At 37.5% G+C, this 22,566-nt stretch overlaps 1 protein-coding gene across 7 annotated transcripts; it reads left to right on the top strand.

Moving 5' to 3' along the window:
* The first annotated feature begins 487 nt into the window (after nucleotides 1-487).
* On the top strand, nucleotides 488-19,390 carry CEP15 (centrosomal protein 15). Of its 7 annotated transcripts, XR_014299974.1 has the most exons (7): nucleotides 488-576; nucleotides 1,225-1,335; nucleotides 1,960-2,043; nucleotides 3,651-3,774; nucleotides 13,362-13,436; nucleotides 15,376-15,788; nucleotides 19,114-19,390. XR_014299974.1 is itself a non-coding variant. In XM_082688483.1 (6 exons), exons 3-6 carry the CDS (start codon nucleotides 1,991-1,993, stop codon nucleotides 15,505-15,507), a joined length of 384 nt encoding a protein of 127 aa, XP_082544609.1. In that variant the 5' UTR covers nucleotides 488-576; nucleotides 1,225-1,335; nucleotides 1,963-1,990; the 3' UTR covers nucleotides 15,508-15,887. The 7 variants fall into 7 exon arrangements, 6 of the variants coding, with proteins under 6 accessions (XP_082544609.1, XP_082544608.1, XP_082544605.1 ...); XM_082688483.1 differs by lacking the exon at nucleotides 19,114-19,390 and having other exon boundaries at nucleotides 1,963-2,043; nucleotides 15,376-15,887; XM_082688482.1 differs by lacking the exon at nucleotides 19,114-19,390 and having other exon boundaries at nucleotides 15,376-15,887.
* The last annotated feature ends 3,176 nt before the right edge of the window (nucleotides 19,391-22,566 follow it).

Below are 22,566 nucleotides of genomic sequence, written 5' to 3'. Positions count from 1 at the left end.
CATTTATTCCTCTGTCGAATGAGGACGATGGTACCTACATCACCAGGCGTTGTAGGGTAAGAGCTAAGAAAATTCACCTAAACACGGCGACCCGCACACAAACCCCTCAAAACATCCACGATCAGTATTACTGTCCCTCGTGCAGACAGGGGCTCCACTCCTCTGCTGTACACCTGACGAACAGGGGGAAGCTCTCTGAAGCAAAGACCTTTTTTTACTGACTCTGCAGACCATTCAAAACACGCTGGAGTATTCTGAAGGATTTTCCCCCATTTCCCTACTCTGTGACATTCTAGCTTCCCTCTCTAAAACATATTCAGGTTTCATCTTAAAAAGCCTAAAAACGTTTGAGCTACCATCAAACGTTTTCGAAAGGCTCATAAGGACCGCTTCGGTAATCTCTTCCCTGAAGGCAGCGCCGTCACCTTTCGCGCCAGAGGCCCGCCTTTTATAGCAACGTGATCACGTCACCTCGTCGCGCGTGCGCAAAGACGGTGGCGTGACCACGCCCAGGCCTGAGACCCAGCGTCTGCACGGTAGCGGACGCCTTTATAGAAAAGGGCCGAGTGGGACTAGGTGAGTGAAGTCCCACAGCGTTACGGGCAGCCAGTGGGTGCCCTGACTGTCCGAGAACAGCGCAGGTGCTCGTAGGGCCGGTGGGGAGCATCTCCTTAAAGGGGGAAGAGCTGGGAGGAGGAGGAAAGGTCGTGAGTCCTCTGAGTATAAGCAGGAAGTTGGAGTGGTTGCCGGGTTAAGAACTCAGAGCCCGCGGATCTTCGGTTCGAAAGGCAGAATTTATCTTGGGGTTTGTCTGGAGTGCTGATGGCGGGCATTACGGAAAAGAAGTTACCGTGGACTAACTTTCCGAGATTTCCTTGACGCTGCATTCGAAAGGGGGAGGAAGGCGGCGACGATTGGTCGGTAGTGATCTTAGAGGATACGTGTCTGTAACTCGATCCTTGTGGCTGGCGGGCGAGTGCTGTCCTCGGTGCTGAACGCAAGACATTGGTTTCTTTAGAAGGAAACCCGTTGAAGGCAGGCAGTGTTTCCTTGCCCTTGGCTGGGATCACTGCTATATGCTTCCATGTATGTGCACTGAAGGAGCAGCTCAGTCTATCCATGCTGGACACTCAGAGATTAGCGACAGTGTGTAAATCATAAAATTTAGCAAACCCAGTGCTTCGCTCCAGGAAAAGAATATCATTCCTGTTTTTTCTCCCTTAGGACAGTCACCTTCAGCTATTGCACGCAACCAGATGATTCGCCTTTGTGCTCTGAGCCTTTAAAGTGCTTCACTTGATCTTTATCTGTATTGGTCCAGGCCCTTCAGTCAAGGTGAGCTTGCTCATGTACCATTAAAATGGGCTTTCCTAAACTCCCCAAATGGGAGTCCTGAGCACCCAGGGTAAGGTGAAGAGACCAGTTGGGCTTTTCCCCGCAGTTATACATGAAAAAATACTTTCTTATTTGGAAAAGAGATGGTAGAACTGGGCAGTCTTCCAATAAAGGAAAGACCATGAGTTTCCAGTTGGTTCTTTTAACTTGTTTGCCTTTCTATGTGTGTGTGCACATGCATAAGGGATGGTATTCCTGTGTTGAATTTTACAGAGTGGATTTTTTTTTTCTTTCTGTTGATTCAATAAAATGTTTACTAGTCTTAGTACCAGCTGCTTGTTTGTTTTCAATTCAGATTAAGGTTAAAGTGTGAGGAAGTAAGAGGAGGAAATGTAAAATCTGTTGAGTTTACCTGATTCATGGTGATTTTGGATGCGTCTGGCATATAAAAAACTGTGCATCGTAAATAAAAATGGTTTTAAATGCATTCTTTCATTTTGTACATCATTATATCTCAATTTTTATTTTTCTCTTCTGAGAGAACCAATGGGTTGAGGTAATAAAACAATCAGCTGCTATGAAGCTGAGGACATTAAAGTAACTTTAAATATTTTTATTATTTAGCAGAAAGCTTATAAGGCAGCTTTGATTAAACATGACCTCCTTGTTTGCTCAAGAAATTCGCCTTTCTAAGAGACATGAAGAAATGTAAGTTTTTTTTAAAGGCTTATCTAAATTAATAAATTATACTGGCTTTGTTAGTGGAAATACTGTGTGCAGAAGACTTAGGAAGTCTGAAGGTATCATTTAAATTTTATGACACTTGAGAGATTTTGGTGTTAGGGAATGTCACTGTCTCTTAAGAATAACAAAGATTACAAGGTATAATTATGTTCTCTTCTTACAACTCTTACTATTATCTGGTTAAATTCACACTTCTCACCTTTCTAGTTTCCTTACTGATATATATAATGGACTTCTGTACACCTCTTACCAAGGGCAGGCTTCATGAGTATGTGACCTGTGTACTCACAGTACCTGTACTTGGTTTAATGCTCTACTGTTGCTGTCTTGAAATTCCTAATAGTTTTTTTTTTTTTTAAGATTTTATTTGTTGATTTGACAGACAGAGATCACAAGCAGACAGAGAGGCAGGCAGAGAGAGAGAGAGGGAAGCAGGCTCCCTGCTGAGCAGAGAGCCCGATGCGGAACTCGATCCCAGGACCCTGAGATCATGACCTGAGCCGAAGGCAGCGGCTTAACCCACTGAGCCACCCAGGCGCCCCTCCTAATAGTTTTTTAAAGGAGCCCCATATTTTCAGTTTGCATTAGGCCTTGCAAATTATATAAGCGGTCCTGCACTTATACTTGATAATAACCTTCTCTGCCTCTTTCTGTGGGCTCTCATGTTTTCCTTTAATTAATTACCAGGCCCTCTTCCTTGGCTAAGATCTTTCCCTTATCAAAATGTTGAAATAACTCAATTTTAATGCTACCCTCAAGAACAGCCCTCTGAAACACAGCATTTCTTAATAACCTCCATAACTATCTGGAGAGTAGTTAGACTGTTATATATATACACACCACATGTATTTTTTATCGTCTGACATTTTTTTAATCAATCATTTAAGAGGACCAAAACACTTGTAAAATGAGCATTTGACCAATGAGAAATTTTTAAAATATATGTAACAAAGTAGCTTGAAAATTTACTTACAACTTTCTACATCTTTCTTCAATTACTGTTTCACCTTGTTGTGAGTATGCATACATACACACAGCCTCTCATTCATATATGGAACCATCATCTTTCTCTTGGAAAAAGAGGAAAAAAAATATTTTTATTGCTTCTTCAAACATATGGAAGTTTAGCGCAATTCTAAATGTGTAACATGAGATTCAGGGGTATTGAAGTGTTAAGCAGAAGGTTTCGTATAGCAAGTTATATCAATGTATGTGTGTGGGGAGGTATATATAAGTATGTGTACAAAGGGATATGTATTACAGTTTGCATTTTCACCAAAAATTAAAACATGTTTTTAACACTCTAAAATAATTGCAAAGACCATAGAGGCTTAAAAAACAGAAGCATGTAGTTACGACAGATATGTTGATGAAAATAAGAATGATTTTACCCAGATTTAAGACTGACTGGACTATCTAAGTTTTCCAGTGCCTTATTAATTGACATAGTAATTGGTTTTCAAAATAGCATGAACTTGAAGTGAGATATAATTAAATAAATGTTTTATGTTTGTCAAGCAAAAAAATGTACCCTTTAAAAAAAACTTTATATAATTTTTATTTTTTTCTAGAGTATCACAAAGATTAATGTTACTTCAACAAATGGACAATAAATTTATAGATGAAAACAAGGCAAAGGCATCTCAGATGCAAGCAGCTGAGACTGCTTTTAAAAGGAACCTCAGTCTTTTAATGGTAAGTTTCCATGACTTGAGTATAGAGACTTTTTCCCCACCTTTGCAAAAAAAAAGATTTTAAGTGAATTTCATAATTTTGATGTATATGCTTTGTTTTAAGTAATAAATTAATGAAGCACTATCTAGTTTTTAAACCCATGTTAGTTGGATACATTGCATATGGATTCCTTTTTAAATGGAAAAAAAAAGGAAGTTTGTTTAACCTAAGTGTTTTTAATCAACCAGAGGAACCAATGACCATAGAAGAAATTTAGAGGTCACCTTTGTGCAAGAAGTAATAAATACAAGATGTAGCTTTCCATCTTCCATCTTCTTTTATTTATAGGGAGATCCTAAAACCCCATGAACTACCTATAAGGTTTTTAGACCCAACTCAAAACTATTCAACATCATCAAAATAAGAAAAATTTGATTTTGCCCTACTAGGGCCACAGTCAGCACGTAGAATTCATATCTAAAGTAACAGATTTCCCAGATCTCTCTTGATAGTGATGGAGGAGGTGGTCAAAGTATGTGATTGCGCAGGGCCCCACCATTTGGCCAATGTGCCCATTTGGAGTAAAATCATATGTGTAACATTTTTGGCTGCTTGCTATACTTTGCTTCCAGAATTGTATGGCTTCATCCATAATTAAAACCCTAAAGTTTGCTTCCATTCAAGCTTCCAAGAGATCCTATGACTAAAACATTTGGGAGTAAGGCTATATTATTTAAGTTATAAAGCAGTGTTTTCAGTTTTTTATTGTTAAATATTTTCATCGATAGGCATGATATAGTTATCTTATGTAGTCACTAGAGGATAAAGGAAGAGGAAAATTCAGTTATCTTCTCAGCTTCTGGCAGTTTGATCCACAGTAATTTAAGTCACAGCCATAGTGCTACCAAAGCATTCTATGTTGCCATATGTCTTACTTGCCCAATGGTGTTTGCAATATTTATTTTTAAATGGAAATATATAGGATAATCTGGAATTTGCTGTGAAAAGTCAGAAAAACTAAATTAGAAGGCTTGATGGCTTGATCAGTATTTACCTGCAACAAGTACAGGTACTATTTGGATTTTTTCAAGTAGCTTCCTTTTAGTGAGCAAGTATTTGGTGAATGCCCAGAAGGGCCTTACTACTGAGCTAGTTCTGAGCAGAGAGTGGAGTTAACAAAATAATTCAGAGTTCTTTACATCAACTAGCTAACAGGCTTAACTGATGGCATATGGTTATCACACACAACTTAAGAGACCTTAGTTAATTGAACATTAAGTTATAGGGGATCCTTAGCACTTTAGGAGTACGTATATAAAAAAAATCATCAAAAGCTAGAATATTCTAACAAGTCTAAGAGGGGAAACTAAGCTGGAGCTGTGTTTGAATAGGAAGAATGCAAGATATTCCATTGCATTCTTACAGAAGAACCATGACCAGAAGAATGAGTGGCTGTGTTAGGTCCGTGGGACCCTGAGCTGACTAGCTTGTGAAGTCATGGGAAACAAGGTTGGATATGTTTTGTGAGACTAACTGAAGAAGCTGAGAACTGATATGTAGGGATAATACAGTACTAAAAGTGTTTGAACAAATGAAAAATAGGGACTTATATAAGAAGCATATGGGTATTTAAGAAAGATTCATTTCCTATTTAGATGGAATGTGATTTGCAGAATGGAGAGATTAGATTTAAGGAGAATAGCTAAGAAATCATTGCCGTATCTGGAAGGAAGATAATGAACCTAGTTTCATTGTCATTAGAAGGAAGTTTAGATGGTGTTTTAGCCCCCGATTATAAAAGTAATATATTCTTTTTAATTTTTTTTTAATTTATTTGACAGACAGAGATCACAAGTAAGCAGAGAGCCTGATGTGGGGCTCGATCTTAAGACCCTGGGATCATGACCTGAGCCGAAGGCAGAGGCTTTACCCCACTGAGCCACCCAGTCGCCCCTAAAAGTAAAATATTCTTGCTGTAAAAAACTGTAAAGAGCCAAGAAGATGAAATGGCATACTTTCCAAATCATCCCACCCAGCTTGAAATTAATGTTTTTATACATTTCCCTTTAGTGTTTTAATAAGCATTTAACTGAGCTCTTATATTCCAGATACAGTGCTTGCTGTTAGACATGCAGTCTCTTCCCTGACTTTTTTTAAAAAATATTTTTGAATACTTGTATATGTAATTTTTTTTATCCTGCTTTCCCTCTTATTATTTTGTTTTAAACTCTGGAAATAATTTTTTTTAATATTTTATTTATTTATTTGAGAGAGAGAGCATGAGAGGAGAGAAGGTCAGAGGGAGAAGCAGACTCCCCGTGGAGCTGGGAGCCCGATGTAGGACTCCATCCTGAGACTCCGGGATCATGACCTGAGCCAAAGGCAGCCACTTAACCAACTGAGCCACCTAGGTGCCCTAACTCTGGAAATAATTTTAAGGGCTCTACCATACAGGTTATCATGAAAGTGACCTAAATAGGACTTAATCACAGAATTTTCAGGTGGGAGAAACTGTAAAAAGCACAAGATTATATTTTCACTTAAGGCTTTAATTTTTTTTTTTTTTTTTTTTTTTTTTTTAGCATAGAAACTATTTTTTTCAAAGATTTAGAAAGGGTAAAAGTGGACCTGCTTTGGCCAAAGGCCCATCCTTGCCTGCTCTACTGTGGCTCTAAGGAATAGTGAAAACCACTGACCTGCGCTGATCTCCTAATTTAGAGAGGAAGAACATGAAATAACTACTCCGAATACCCACTCCCTGTCAAGAACAGGTTCAGTTACATCAGGATATATACTTCAAGGGTGCCTGGGTAGTTCAGTGGGTTAAGCCTCTGCCTTTGGCACAGGTCATGATCTCAGGATCCTGGGATGGAGCCCTGCATCAGGCTCTCTGCTCAGTCGGGAGTCTGCTTCTCCCTCTCTCTCTGCCTGCTTTTCTGCCTACTTGTGATCTCTCTGACAAATAAGTAAATAAAATCTTAAAAAAAAAAAAAGGATATGTACTTCAGTACAGAATACATTTGAAAAGTGGTTCCACTGATACTTGAAAACATTCCTCTAAAGATACTAACAAAATAAGGATAAGCTCTATTACCATCCATTATTTGACCTTATTTAGATGCTCTGACCAAAAAGAAACGTTAACATAGAGTGAGCTTTAATTTTTGGAAAGTAAGATATAACCCTAGTATTTTTAATTGATAAAGCTATGTATTTAGAAAAGCCAAAGCTGTTTAAAAACTAGTGTATTGTGAGTTGAGTAAAATTAACAGATACAACATAACCATTCAATCCTATATATACAAATGGAAAATATGAAATGACATTTATATTACAATGAAATTATAAAAACACTTGGGAATACTTTTAACAAGGGATATGCATGATTGGTATAAAAATAATTCTTACATTTCAATGGGAGATTTAAAATTTAAATGGAGACATAGGCCTTAATCCTGATGGGGAAACAATTTTTTTTTTTTAAAATCAGGAGTCATAGTGTTATTTTTAGATTTAAAAATAAACCCACCAAAATCTGCATCGAACCCAACAAAATTTCTCTAAATGTATTTGGAAAAAATAAAAGAATGATTTAAAAATGGGAACAATAACAAAAAGACTAATCCCAAAGGTCCAAGCATAATAGTAAAACAATGGACATGAATTTAAGTAGTGAAGAAATTCACATTGAGGGTTTAGTCAATGAAATATCACAGATGATAATGGATTGTTAGTTTCTGCTAGTTTCCCTCTTATGAGTAAAATAAGTTGTGTCTGCCTTTTAAAAACAAACATGATTGGTACAGATTTGGAAGAGAAAGATAATTTTGTTTCTATAAATACTTCCATTATGTAAACAGTCATCTCTTCGACCTCTTTCCCCACCCCACCCCACCCTCCACCAACAAAATTCAGTTTAACCCAAAAGGGCAATTTTGAGGTAGCGAGCATCACCTCATGGAGGTTGGACCAACATTCCAGGGTGAGAAAGAATGGGAGCAGCAGATTAGACATACGACGAGTGCTTCCCTTAAGGCAGGTCCTAGAGGTCTTCTTGGGGCAGCTGGCAGTTACAGCCTTCAACAAACTGCACTCCCCCCCTCCACGGCCAGTGACTTAGAGGACACAGTCTCTCCTCCTTCCTCCTCACACTTCTCTTCTCCAATTCAATGAAGAGCAAGTTTGACAAATGTTTAAGTGTTCCTTGTACCAATGACCCTGTATCTCGTGCTTTAGGATCTTTTTTCAATCCTAGAAATTGCCCCTTCAGCTAATTAAAAGATTAAACCCAGTCTAGCTTTGGCTGGCTTCACTATATATACTTATAGGAAGATAGATATTAGGGTTAGGAGGAAAGGACAGGTGTAGACAAGAGGAAAGAAAGAAATCTCAGTAAATGAGTTTGTGCTCATAGTTGATCTTTCCTAATCACAAGTCAACTCCTTTACAGAGGCTGCTGAATCCTGTCATGGCGTAATATTTATACCACCATCCATACCAGAAACTTGTTTTTTAATTGTTACATAATATTTCAAACCTATGTATAAAAGGGAATAGAAGATTATATTTTCAAAACACAGCCAATTTTGTTTCATCTACACTCGTCACCTTCATGTCCTACCCCTCAAATTATGTTGAAGCTAATAATCTTCAGACATCATATTGTTTCATTTGTAAATATCACATCTTTTTCATCAGTAATTATCACTCAAAGATAAGGGCTATTTTAAGTACAATTACAATACCATGATCCATCTAAGAAATTAACAACAATTCCTCAAATATTCAGTCAGGATTCAGATGTCCCTGATTAAAGTATTTTTACATTTGTTTGAATCTGGATCCAAATAAAGTCTAGTACGTAATTGATTGATAGGTCTCTCAAATCTCTAAAAGTTCCCTCTGCCTTTATTTTTTTTAACCCACTTTTATTTGTTGAAGGAATTGGCTCATTTCTCCTATAATTTCCCAAATTCTGCATACTGCTAATTATATTGCTGAGGTATCACTTAGTAAGTTCCTCTGTTCCCTGTAATTCCCATAAACTGATAGAAGTTATGTTATGCTACAGGAAGATAATGCAAATAATTTTAAATTTTCTAATAATGACTTTTTAAGCTTTTATCTATTTAAGTAATCTCTACACCCAAAACGGACTCAAACTCATAACCCTAAGATCAAGCATCCCCTGCTCTTCCCCACTGAGCCAACCAGGCACCACTCTAGTAACCACTTTTAATAAAGTTAAAAGGCACAGATTAAAGGAAATGTATTAATTTCATATTTCAAATGTAACTGATATTGGAAGTTAGTAAATATTTTATGGGGTTTTTTTTTCCTCATTGAGCCTTCAAAATTTAGTGTGTAGTTTCCATTTACAATGCTTCTTAATTCGGGCTTGTCACATTTCAAGTGCTCAGCAGCCACTAAGCCTAATGGATTAAAAGAGCAGATCTAGAGGCCTGATCAGATTCAGGGTCAATGTTTTGGGGAAGAACACTTCATAATGCCTGGCTATCTCTCTTTCTGAAATGTTAGCAGTCACCGATGATCATGATCTGTTCACTAAGGGTTGCAAAGTGATACTCAAATTCAAAGATAAATGTCCCCTCATCAATTATTGGGTTATACTGAAGTACACTTCATATAGGAAAAAGTATATATGTTCTTGTTTCTTTCTCTGTACTTAGTTTTCAAAAATAGATTGGTTCTCTAATATCCTCCAAAAGTGACCAATTAGATGTTGATGCTCTTAAATACCTCTGTGATTTGAAAGGTCTGGACCCTCTTCAATTTGTATTCCCAGTGATGCTCAAATTATCCCATTTTTACCAAGGGAGAACCTCCAAGTTATCTCCTGAATGCCTTTGACGTGATCTTAACAGTCTTTGATAGTTTTCTTTCTTTCTACTCTGGCATCTTCCAGGCCATCATTTGCCGCTTAGACCTGGAACTGACCATTGCTCCAAGGAGCCCTGGATCCTTTTGATGAGAATACATGTTTAGAGCCCTTCATCTGGGCTCTAGGGATGTTTATTATAACTTTTTTTAAAAGATAAAATTCATGGGTGCCTGGGTGGCTCAGTGGGTTAAGCCGCTGCCTTCAGCTCAGGTCATGATCTCGGGGTCCTGGGATCGAGTCCCGCATCGGGCTCTCTGCTCAGCAGGGAGCCTGCTTCCCTCTCTCTCTCTCTGCCTGCCTCTCCATCTACTTGTGATTTCTCTCTGTCAAATAAATAAATAAAATCTTTAAAAAAAAAAAAGATAAAATTCAACAAGAGCTCATTCCAATAATTCCATTTTGATTACATGATTGTAAGACTTTTAACTTAAAATCCATCTTTTGGGGCGCCTGGGTGGCTCAGTGGGTTAAGCTGCTGCCTTCGGCTCAGGTCATGATCTCAGGGTCCTGGGATCGAGTCCCGCATCGGGCTCTCTGCTCAGCAGGGAGCCTGCTTCCTCCCCTCTCTCTGCCTGCCTCTCTGCCTACTTGTAATCTCTCTGTCAAATAAATAAATAAAATCTTTAAAAAAAAAAAAAAAAAAAAATCCATCTTTTACCTCTAACTTTTTTCCCCCTCAAACCAAAAACCTCAGTTCCTAAATAATTTTCCAGTACCAGCATAACTACTCATTTACTTTAACCCATAATGTAGACAGCATTACCAGCAACAATATGATTACTGAGTACAGTTTTCAGTCAGACACTTTTCACTATCCTTTTTGTTCATGGGGCATATCTCATTCCAGATGCTCAGTCAAAATACTGTGTTCTAAGACTACCTGAGGTACTTTTTCTTAATGTGGTTATGCCACCAACTAGATGACAGATTCTTTCTTTCCTTTTGTTTTCAATTTTTAGGGACTGGCTTTTTCATTTGTTCTATAATTGTATATGTTTTTAAATGATCTAGTGGCAGATCTATAAGGCAAGATACCAAGGTCTGGACAGGTGAGTCTAGCCTCTCTTCATCTGCTTTTTTTTTTTTTTTTTTTTTTTTTTTTTTGCTTTTCTCCCCCTATCCCCTTGGGTACTTTTTTTTTTAAGTTTTTTATTTATGCACAGGAGACTGTTGATACCTTAGTCATTTATTTACATAATGAATATTTAAGTGTTTAGTACATACCCTGCACTTTGTTAGATTCTCGGATGCTGAAAGGTTGAATGAGGCACAGTCCGTACCTTCTGGCAGCATATAGTCAAACAGAAGGTTCTTAATTGGAAGTAATGGGCTATAACTTGCTACAGAAGGCAGAGATTTTTCTATCAGGCTAAGGAATTCATACTTTATCCTCTGTGTAGTGGGTCTCTATTTTTTTTTTAATCTGTGTAAAGACATATTTAAAGTAGTAATTTTAGCAAAACTAATCAATTCCATATGTGGTTAAAGTAAAATGAGAGACGGTCCAAATACATATTTGTTGAACAAGTAAGTGTGATAATAAGATCACAGCACTGAAAATGGCATGGACAGGCTAGGGGAGACATCCTACAGGAGTCATCTATGGACCTTTGAATTTTTAAATGTCAGGGAATAAGAACAGTCAAAGGTAGAAGATACAGCATAGGTATCTGCAGGAGTAGAACTCCCACTATAGTACATTCAGTACACTAAGTAGGATTAAGGGGAGTTTGGTTTCATCAGGTTGAGAAATAAGGGCTGGGAAGAAAAGTTATCCATCCCTCTATATTAATAGTTGAAGCTAGATAAGAGACAGTCTTGGAGAGAGAAAAAGTAAAAAGAGGAGGACAGATGTCACAAATCTTAGAAAGCCCACACTTAGGATTAAGAAGAGAAAAAGGCGCCAACTTAGGAGAAAGAGAAGTAGGAGTCAGAGAGGTAAGCAAAACATCTAAGAAAGTAAAAATCTCACTTACAAAAGAAGTTCTCTGGAGAGGTGATAATCCCTTGTCGACAGGCTGCAGAGATGACACTGAAGTTACTAACCATAGGCCTGTTTTACCAGGTCACAGATCCCTGCTCATATCTACTCTTCCACTGCAGATCTGCTCTTCTAGGAGAGCCAATATCCTTATTTCCTGGTCTTTAAGAGAAGTGTTTATCATCTTGTCTACAGGTGCTAGTGGCACCTAAGTCTACCACCAACCATAAATTTACAATTGTTCTTATAATGGGGCCAGTGGAGTTGTGAGTCTATTGTTTGTTTGATTTATGAAAGTAAAAAATAATTTTCCCAGGACGTTGTAAAAATCTCCCTGCAATCACAGAAGAGTTAATCTTTGGTGTCAGTTGTAATGTTGGCATCAGAAGCACTTTAGTGTGCGTCTTGGCCCTGAACTTCTGGTAGGGAAGAGACGTGGCTAATAAGATGGGCTTTTTATCCCTAAATTGATGGTTTTCCCCTTCAAATCACCTTCTTCGAGACAGCAGGTGCATTAATGGTTGTGCAACTTTGGGGAGTCCCTTTAGGGAATTTCCTGTTTTTCCCTTTTACATTTCACACCCATTCCTTGCTCCCGCCACTGCCATCTGCTCGCTCTTTTCTCCTGTTCAGCATTGGATTCTTCACACCCCACTCCCACGTCCTTTTCCATCTCTCTCCGTCTGTCCAACAGCCCTGTACTTAGATTGCTCCAATGCTTGTACATGGATCAGAGAACTTTCTCTTTTCGATCAACTCACTGATCTCACAGAAGAGACAAAATTGACACGGCCTACAGCCAAGGCCTCTGTGAACTTGACAAACATAAGCAAGCACAAGACAACACAGGTGCCAATTTGGGGAGCATGAAATAGAGCTCAGTGTTTCACTGACAACGTGGGAGAGTCCTACATTTCTGGGCCTGTACTTCATCCACATATCAAGGTTACATCTTCACCCGGGTCTACGTTAAATGTAATTGCCCCTGCGCTTCTGCAACCGCAAGAGAAAACGCACACACCCACATGTCACACGGCAGATTAAAGCACAGGGCTTACATGTCATCAGCTGAATGATGTACGACACAGCCATAAAGCTGGCCAATGAGAATGCCCCAGAAATCGAGTCCTAAGTACCCAGAAGCTTCTGAAAAGACTCTTGTTGCAAAGTACTGAGGTACCTCATTGACTTTCTTTCGAATACGTGGAGGATTTGCATAAGTATAAAATTAAAAAACAGAATACTGAACAGATGAAATGTGTGACCTTACTATACCATTTGCATGATCTGGACTAAAACTCTTCACTTGAAAGGTTAGCTCAGTGTGGGTCTGACTCTCTGACTGTTTTTGGTACCTGAATATTGGACCGTTTTATCCATCTGGCTGTTTTTAATGGTTTTAGAGCTATGTTAGTGTCCTGAGCAGTTTTGGAAGAAAGTCCTTTTTGCCAGAATTACTGGCATTTACTATTTTAAATGAAAAGGAAGACCTTGAAAGTCCCACCCCCGACACTTCTTATTTTAAAACAAGAAACGCTGCTTTTTCTATTTGAAACTGGTTGATTAAGTAATGATCAGTCCTCCTACTGCAGTGACCTTCCTTCAGTTCAGACGGTTTATCCAGAGAAGAGTTGACATTTGGGGTACAGACATTGCTATTACAGGTGCCATTTGTATGTGTTACATAAATACATTTTGTTTCTAAAACACTGACACCTATTATAGGATATAGAAGCCGCAGAAAAGTCTCTGCAGACCCGGATTCACCCAATTCCATCACCAGAGGTGGTTTCTCTTGAGGTGAGAATCTTAAAGAACAAAAGTATAGAAAGAGACCCCATTCTGTTAGTAGTGCATTATAAATTAACTGGGGTTAGATGTGTGCATTTCCCAGATTTATTTATTCCGTAAAATAAGATGTGTCTGATTGCTCCTTACATGTCCACAGTGCTGTGCTTTGTACACAGTAAGGAACTGATAAGTATTTTGATTTTTAAAGATTTATCAAGTGACAATTTTATAAAGATCCTATATCTTTTCATCTAGAAACACCTATCCTGTTAAACCGTAACAGACAGTAGACAGCATGCACTAAATCCTAAGATGACAGCATGCCTAACCAAAGTGCTTTTCCTGTTGGCTAATGTTAGCAGTTCAGTCCTTTCACCAAATTTCAACCAAAGCTATTTAAATGCATATTATCATGCAGTATAGTGTGGCTTTTGTCTGTTTTATTTTGCTCAGTTCAAGAACAGATTGGGAAGACTGTTGGCAAAAATAAACCCTATTTGGTATATGAATATATCTGTGATGAAAGGAAATTTACTACATATAGAATAGTTTAATTTTATATTCCTAATGACCTTTTTCAAATACAGTTTTGCTTGCTGCCTAAGCAGGGAACTGAATAGACTCAAAATTAAAGGCTGAGAATTTGCCCTTCAATTTTCTGTGTCATCTAGAGTAATAAGAAAAGGCAGTGATCAAGAACAGAAAGAGCTGTGGTACAAAGTGGTGCCTTGGGCATGTCTTTTCCGTTGTTGAATTCTCCAATACCTTACTCTGGCCTATACGGGGCCCCCACAATAGGGGTTCATCCAGCCATGAATGGTGGAGAAACTCCCGACCACAGGCCCTGGTTGGTATTTTCCTTAGCTAGTCTTGCACAACAGGACGACCTCCATTTTAAGTGTGTCTGGCTATTTCTCAGACCACATGCACAGAGGGGTGGATATGCAAAACTGCTCATAATTTCAACTTTCAGAACTCCTATGCCTTGTTAATGTGCAGAGTGAATCATTATGTGTTCTTAATGCTAAGTAATTCTTCGGCTTAATTCCCCAAAATAAGATTGATAGTGATGATCCCATCCAAAATGCCCTCCCATGATACAGAGCTTTTGGCAGTATACTTTTCTTTGGCCCCCTCAGGGCAGTCACCCAATAACCATCAAAGCTTGTAGATATTATATGGTGATCTTGCCTGAGCTTTCATAGCTTATAGACTTGCTATATTCAGGCCAATAATATAGTGTCTCAACTTCCAAGTTACTGGAATTAAAAATGGTTACATGATATTGGTATTATTTTTCTCAGGATACAAAAAGAAAAAGAAAGGAAGGAAGGAAGAAACTGGGAAGAAATTACAGTTTACCATATCGAGTACTCTTCTTAAAGATACAGTGGATGAATATTTTAAGTGTTTTCCCCCATACAATTAAGGAGTCAATTCACCTGAGTCCTGTGCTATAACACACTAGTTATGTTTTAGCTCCTGATCTCACCCCAGGTGAAATCTTTTTATATTAGTTATAAAGCAGTTGTTCATGTCTAGTAATTTCATTGTAATATTTTTAGTATGGGTAATCATTTGGTATGGGATTTGGAAGAGTGAACAAAAACATTTAATGATTGTAGCCATAAATTATACCACTGGTAATAATCACACGGTTGGCCACAAGAGGGCGTGTAAAATCACAATAAAATCCCCAAACCTGTAATTCTGCCAGGCTCTGGTTTTACTGAGAAATTTGAAAATTAACACTAGTAAGTAGCCAGATTTCTTTCTAAAATTAACATAAAATATTCTCTAGAGGAAGTGCATTCTACGTATATGTGTGTATGTGTGTGTGTGTACACGCACACACACACTTCAGTGAATAAACATTTAGACTATTATGAAGAGCCAAGTTCAATTGCTTGATATGCTTTTTTACTTTTGGATGTTGTTTTTTTTCCAGACTCTTTACTGGGCATCAGTAGAAGAATATATTCCCAAATGGGAACAGTTTCTTTTAGGAAGAGCACCATATCCTATCGGTGTTGAAAATGAAAATGAAGCAGAAAATACCATTCAGAATGAGGCACAGTGATAACTTCTTCACATACTCTTTTCAAAAAAAAAAAAAAAAAAAAAACCTTTTTAGTACAGCTGAGTATTAAAGAATACGCAGGTCATTTCGGGTGCCTTAGGAATCGAATATGTTCATATTGTCCCGTTACCTCCTCGATGACATGAAGATAAGAGAATCAGCTGACAAATCTCAGGTTCTATCACTTTGAGACCTACTCTTACTTCAGAGTCATGAATTTGCTTTCTGCCAAACCCATGGAAGTGTTAAGAGCTAATACTGAAAGCTGGACTGTTTATTAAGTAAGTTGCTAAGTAAGTGTTACATGTGTCCTTCTTTAAAAAAAAAAAAATCATTTACAATCATTCTCATCTAAACAATGAATACTTGTTCTGACTTTACATTTTCTAGAATCATTTTGGCTTTTTTATTATGGGGATTGGGTTCAGCACAGAATCCAAGTGGCTGTTGGCCATTACAGTTTCCTTTAACAAATGGAAAAAATAGAGGCACTGAACTGCTTCAATATAGTATGTTAGACAATGGATTTATAGGATTTTGTCCCTTATAGATAATCAAACCTCTGAAGGTTCTGGAGGAAAGAACTAAACTACAAAGCATTTGAGAAGTAGCCAGTTTCAGCGGGGCTCAGACTTGGTTCAGAAAAAGGTCACCTATTAGAGCTGGAAATGGTATTGGATTTTGACTTAGTTAGTTAAGGACTACCAACTCTGTGAATGCAAGTAACTCCCCTCATCTTTTCATCGTTAAACTTGCCCTTCCCTCTCCTTTGTTTTCTTTATTTCCTAAACAACTGTCAGAAAGCTTTGCGGCTCCCCAGTCCTCCACTGCTAGAGTGCTCGAAAATTTTTTTAATTTTTCTGACTATAGACGCAGCTCCTGCTAGTAAGGGGAGTCTATGCTCATTACAATTCAAGAGTATAAAAATTTCAAACTGGTGTGTGTTTTTACATGAAGACAGTAGGACAAGCTTTAAACAAACAAACAAACAAAACCTATATTGAAACGTCCATTGTGCTGATCAGTTCCTTTAAACTACCATCTTGGAAATATCCTGTTGAGTGGGTGTTGGTGTGGGTAACAATAATGTTGTTTTCATAATATGCGCTGGCAGATTAGCACACTTCTCTACAGTGTTAACAGTTGTAATTAAGGAATAAACAGCACAGAGTGTCAGTCCGATGACAATTTCATCTATAGTGTCACAATACAAAATGTCACAAAATATTAGAACTGTTATATAACTATAAAAAGTATCGGCTTAAAAGCTGAAAGCCTTTAAAAAAGAGAGAGAGAGAGAAAGGAAGAAAAAAGAAAACTGGCATAGAGACCAGAACAATTTATACCTTCTCAAGAATGTTCTGACATGAAAATAAATTGATAATTTTTTTTTTTCCTGTTACATCACAGTTTGGTTTCTAGCCATCCAGTTGATTTAGCAGGAGAATACAGGGCTTTTTAGCAGCTTTGAATTGGTAAACAGATTTAGATGTAGTAGAAAGGAACATGAGGAATTTTTTTTTTTTTAACATCCAATCTTTCCCAGCATATGCACATAAGAAGGTGAATGAAGCGATGTGAAACTTATTTCTCTTTAGTCAAGTGAAAAAAAGGCTAAACATTTGTTGAGATGGTAAAATATTGTGTCAAGCAAGTAGGCACATTCCAAAATTAAACAGTGGTTGATACGTTAACATCCTCAAATATTTGAGTGCACACTTCCTTTGAGTTCTGTAAATTAAATCACCAGTAGATTAGATTAAAATACAAAATGAATAGCAATTTAACCATCTCAGAAAAGGTGGGTTTTTTTCCTCCCCTAAATTGACTAACTTGCTAAATAGTTTCTAAAAAAGAGCATACATTTAATATACCCTGGGTTACGACTTAGGGCAGAAGCGATGTTACTTCTAGGTTTTAGCTGTACTGTTTCCCTGTTACTAGTGAATACCTCAAAAACTCCCACATGTGACTTTATTCCTGGCCCCCACATAGCTTCCCCCCCCTTCCCTCCTTGTAGACTGTAACAGATTGCACCACATGGTGTATGTTTAAAAAAAAATTTCCATAGGGACCTAGATACCCCATTAAAGGGCTTTATATTCTTTGAGGCAAATTAGCTTTACATAGGAATTTCCAACTATTGTTTTCTGTAAGGAGGGAAGAAATACCATAGATCATGTATATTTTGTATGGCTCTTAGTAGAAATCAGACAAGGAAAAAGAAAGGTCATCTACTCATACTACCTCCCTGTCCCCCACTCCACCCCACCCATTCAGTACCTTTACCATATGCTACATTGTACCTCCTAGTCATGAAAACTATGAATTTGTTTTTGCTTGTTTTTTTTTTTTTAATAATAACAAGATTTTCAAAATAAAGTTCATTTCAAGATTTTCTTTAAACAGCCTTCCTTGGATTATTGCAAATGTGTAAATATTCAGAGCTCATTTTATGCTGGAATACTTTTAGTACATGAAATTATTAAACTATAAAATATTGAGGTCAGAAGGAGCTGCCGTTTTTCTCCAAACTTCAAAAAATAAATTTTACTAGGAAAAAGCCCAATACTCTAGAAACCAGACATCTGGTCTTTCCTGGGTGTTGGGAGCAGTGTGAATGAAAATGAGGTCAAATGGACAGTTTTTCCTTTGCATTACATACAAGGTGTTTTCACTTGTCAACTGAAGACCGAGAGGGCTGTAATAATCTTTACCTTTCTTCACAATTTGGTCTTCTCTGCCTCATCCCCCTTTTCCATCAAAAAAAAAAAAAAAAAAAAAAGAGCGAGAAAGAGAGAGATGGGTATGTGGCTGTATTTTTGAATCAAAATTAAGCTTACCTGGGATTATTCTGTCACTTCTAAAATAACCTGAGACAAGCCTCGGGGTGGAGGTGGGGGGTTTGAAAAACCAGGGTTAGCGATCACAAGAAGAAGGCCCTGTCAGGTTTTAGAGTATAAAATTTAGTGCACAAGGCCATGAGTTTGGTTAATCCACAAAATATATACTTTTCTTTCCTTATTCTATTAGTCTTTATTACTCTAAACCAATGCACATTTTATATTTAAAATAGACTTTGAAAAAAGTCTTAAATCTTTCTGATGAGTTTCTACCCTCCCTGTTTCAAGAACTGCCCAACCATAATAGCTACATGGCTTGAAAACACTTTTCATTTCAACAGTCTGGCTGACCTCTTTCACTTTAATTAGGATTCTAAGATTTTTTTTTTTTTAAGTGTTTCTGACTAAAACTTTACTCTTCAGAGAAGGTACTAACTAGATAGTGAGTTCCAATGCAAGAAAAAGAGGAAAAGCAAGCAAGCAAGCTGCAGAAAATATGGAGAAGGGAAAAAGAAATTACTTTGAGAAAGCTTTAAGTTGAAGCAGGAAGTGCCCTCCCCACCTTCTCGTGGTGTTTTTATTTGTTTCTCTTATAATTTAGAAGTTAATTTGTCTACATAGGAAATTTAATTCCCTACTGCTAATAAAAGAACGTTTTCAGTTTTCTGGGACAAACACAGGGACGTGTCAAACTTCAGCAATTAAGGAGAGGATTGATATGTGGATTTGACACCTGGCATTGTGATCTCCTTTTTCTAACTAGAACTGACATTATATCCTTACCTAAATCCAAGACAAGGAAAAGGACGCCAACAAAGACAGAGGCTAAAAAATACTTCCGGACATCACCTTACCTCTCAAGAGTCAAGTTTCCTTGCTTAACAAGAGAAAAAGGACGGGGTTCCCTACTTACAGTAATGTTGCAAAGTTCCTGCTATTTTAAAACCTCTAATTTGTATCTCAGAGACAGAGCCTGAGACTGCAAAAGCAGTATCTCTACTGACTAGCACGAATCAATAAATAGTTGCTCGGAACAGAAACGGCGGCGTGTTCTCATTTAAGAAAGGGATGATTTGGGGCGCCTGGGTGGCTCAGTGGGTTAAGCCTCTGCCTTCGGCTCAGGTCATGGTCCCAGGGTCCTGGGATCGAGCCCCACATCGGGCTCTCTGCTGAGCAGGGATCCTGCTTCCCCACCCCCCTCTCTCTGCTTGCCTCTCCGCCTACTTGTGATCTCGCTCTGTTAAATAAATTTAAAAAAAAAAAATTAAAAAAAAAAAGAAAGGGATGATTTAGTTTGTTTCTATGTTTTTGATGATAGATCATTTAACCTTCACTGTTAGGGTCAAATGATTTTTTGTTATTCCTTCGTAAGTCGGGGTTATCATTGTACAAGGGTCTCTGATGTTCTGCATGTTATCACTTTGGGGACACTATAGTCAAATTAGAGGGGGATAAAATTCGATGTATATAATTTCTCTAATCCATCTCTATCTTCTTTCCTTTCCCAATACAACATAATCCTTCTCCGTACCTTGTTTCCAACCATTTATAAGGTCTATATAACACAGACATTTTGTACTAGAATGCTCTACCCCAGGAAAACCAGTAACACTGATATGTTCAAAAGAAGCTAAATGTAGAACCTTTTAAAATGCTATCCAGGAAAACATAAAGCTGGGTAACATGTAAGCACCATTCATTCATGCCTTCAACAGATCTTACTGATTGCCCACTGTGTAGCATTCACAGTTCTAAACACCAGAAGTATAGCAGGACACAAAATTGCCCCTCAAATCCATGTCCTCCTGGAATTTACACTGCGGAGAGGGTGGAACGTGGAGAGGTTTTTTTGGTTTTTTTTTTTTTAAGATTTTATTTATTTATTTGACAGACAGAGATCACAAGTAGGCAGAGAGGCAGGCAGAGAGAGAGAGAGAGAGAGAGAGGGAAGCAGGCTTCCTGCGGAGCAGGGAGCCTGATGCGGGGCTCGATCCCAGGACCCTGAGATCATGACCCGAGCCAAAGGCAGCAGCCCAAACCACTGAGCCACCCAGGCGCCCCATGGAGAGGTTTGAAGTTGGATTAAAACAAACAAGTAATACATAATATATTAGATGGTAATAAGATCTAATATAGTATGAACATATAAAATATCTTCTCAAAGCAAGAAAACACAGCAGATTTCATAGTTTCTTCAAAAATATAACCAGAATGGGACACCTGGGTGACTCAGTGGGTTAAAGCCTCTGCCTTCAGCTCAGGTCATGGTCTCAGCGTCCTGGGATTGAGCCCCGCATGGGGCTTTCTGCTCAGCAGGAAACCTGCTTCCCACCCCCGCCTGCCTGTCTGCCTACTTGTGATCGCTCTCTGTCAAATAAATAAAATCTTTAAAAAGAAAAGAAAATATGACCAGAAGACATTTTCCCCCCATACAAAGATCTCAAGTTGGGGTTTTCCAATGAAGAAACTTTTTCACTGCTACTGATTTCGACACTGTCTAAATTTAATGGATAGACTTGTAATAAAGAATGAAACCCTCACTATTAAAGAAGATAATTTTTTACATGAATGTTCACAACAACAAAATGTTCTTTTGTTTACAAAAGAAAGTGGAGGTAGATATTCTTTCATCAGTCAAAATAGATGACACCAAAAATAGTACCAAGAGACAAAAAGGTCATTATATAATAAAGGGATCAATTCATCAAAAAAATACATCATATAAATATATATGTACCCAACATCACAGCGCCTACCTATGTTAAGCACACAATAACTGATCTGAAGAGCAAAACAGACAACAATACAATAAGAAGAACTTCAACACTCCACTTTGACTAACAGATCATCCAGGCAGAAAATTAGCAAGGAAACCTTGCACTTGAATCGTATATTAGACCATACAGATCTAACAGACATTTATAGAACATTCTAGCAAACTGCAGCAGAATACACATTCTTCTGAAGTGCACACTGAACATTCTCCAGGATAGATCACAGGATAGGCCATAAAACAAGTCTTAAAAAATTTAAGAAGACTGAAAATCATATCAAGCATCTTTCCTGACCACAATGGGACAAAACTAGAAATCAGTAAGAAAAAGCTAGACAATTTACAGTCACATGGAAACTGAACAACACACTCCTGGCCAGTCGGTGTGCCAAAGAAGAGGTCAAAGGGCAAATTTAAAAAGATCTCAAAAAAATGAAAACAAATACAACAGAGCCAAACCTATGTGATACAGCATCAGCAGTTCTTAAGAGGGTATTTATAGTGATGAGTGTATCTATTAGTAGAAAGATCTCAAGTAAACAATCTAACCTCAAGAATTAGAAGGAAAACAAACTAAGTTCAAAGACAGCAGAAGGAAGGAAATAACAAAGATTAGAACAGAAATAAATTAGAGATGAGAAAAAAATAGAAAAGATCAATGAAAATAAGTGTTTTTTTTTTAACAGATAAATGAAATAGACAAAACTTTGGCTAGACAAACACAAAAGAGAGAAGACTCAAAATCAGAAATTAAAGAGGAGACATTATAACTGATAACTACAGAAATATATAAGAGATTACCATGAATAATTACATGTCAATAAATTAAATAAACTAGAAGAAATGGATAAATTCCTAGAAACATAATAACCTACCAAGACTGAATCACAAAGAAATAGAAAATCTTAATCAGTAATCACTAAGGAAATTAAATCATTATTCTAAAAATCTTTTCACTGGTAAATTCTACCACACGTTAAAAAATAATTAACATCAATCCTCCTCCAACTCCTCTCAAAAATCTAAGAGAAGGGAACTCTCCCAAATTTATCTTATAAGTCCAGAATTACCCTGATATCAAAGCCAGATGAAGATACAGACCACTATCCCTGATGAATACAGATATAAAAATTCTCAACAAAATATCAGAAAACCAACACATTAAAGTGTACTAAGGGTAGATAAATAAATACACTTATGTACTAAGGGTACATAAATGTGTACAACACATTAAAGTTATCATACATCATGAAAAAAAAATGAAACTTTTCCGTGGCCGGAAAGTACGGTTCAATACACATGAATCAATAAATGTGATACACCACATTAACAGAATGAAAGACAAACCATATTATCATCTCACTAAATGCAGAGAAGGCATTTTACAAAATAAAACATCCTTTCATGATAAAAACACTCAACAAACTGGGTACAGAAGAACAT

This window comes from Mustela nivalis, assembly GCF_964662115.1.
Source record: "Mustela nivalis genome assembly, chromosome: 1".
NCBI classification, from domain to species: Eukaryota; Metazoa; Chordata; class Mammalia; order Carnivora; family Mustelidae; genus Mustela; species Mustela nivalis.
This window is presented reverse-complemented; position numbering and strand designations above follow the sequence as displayed.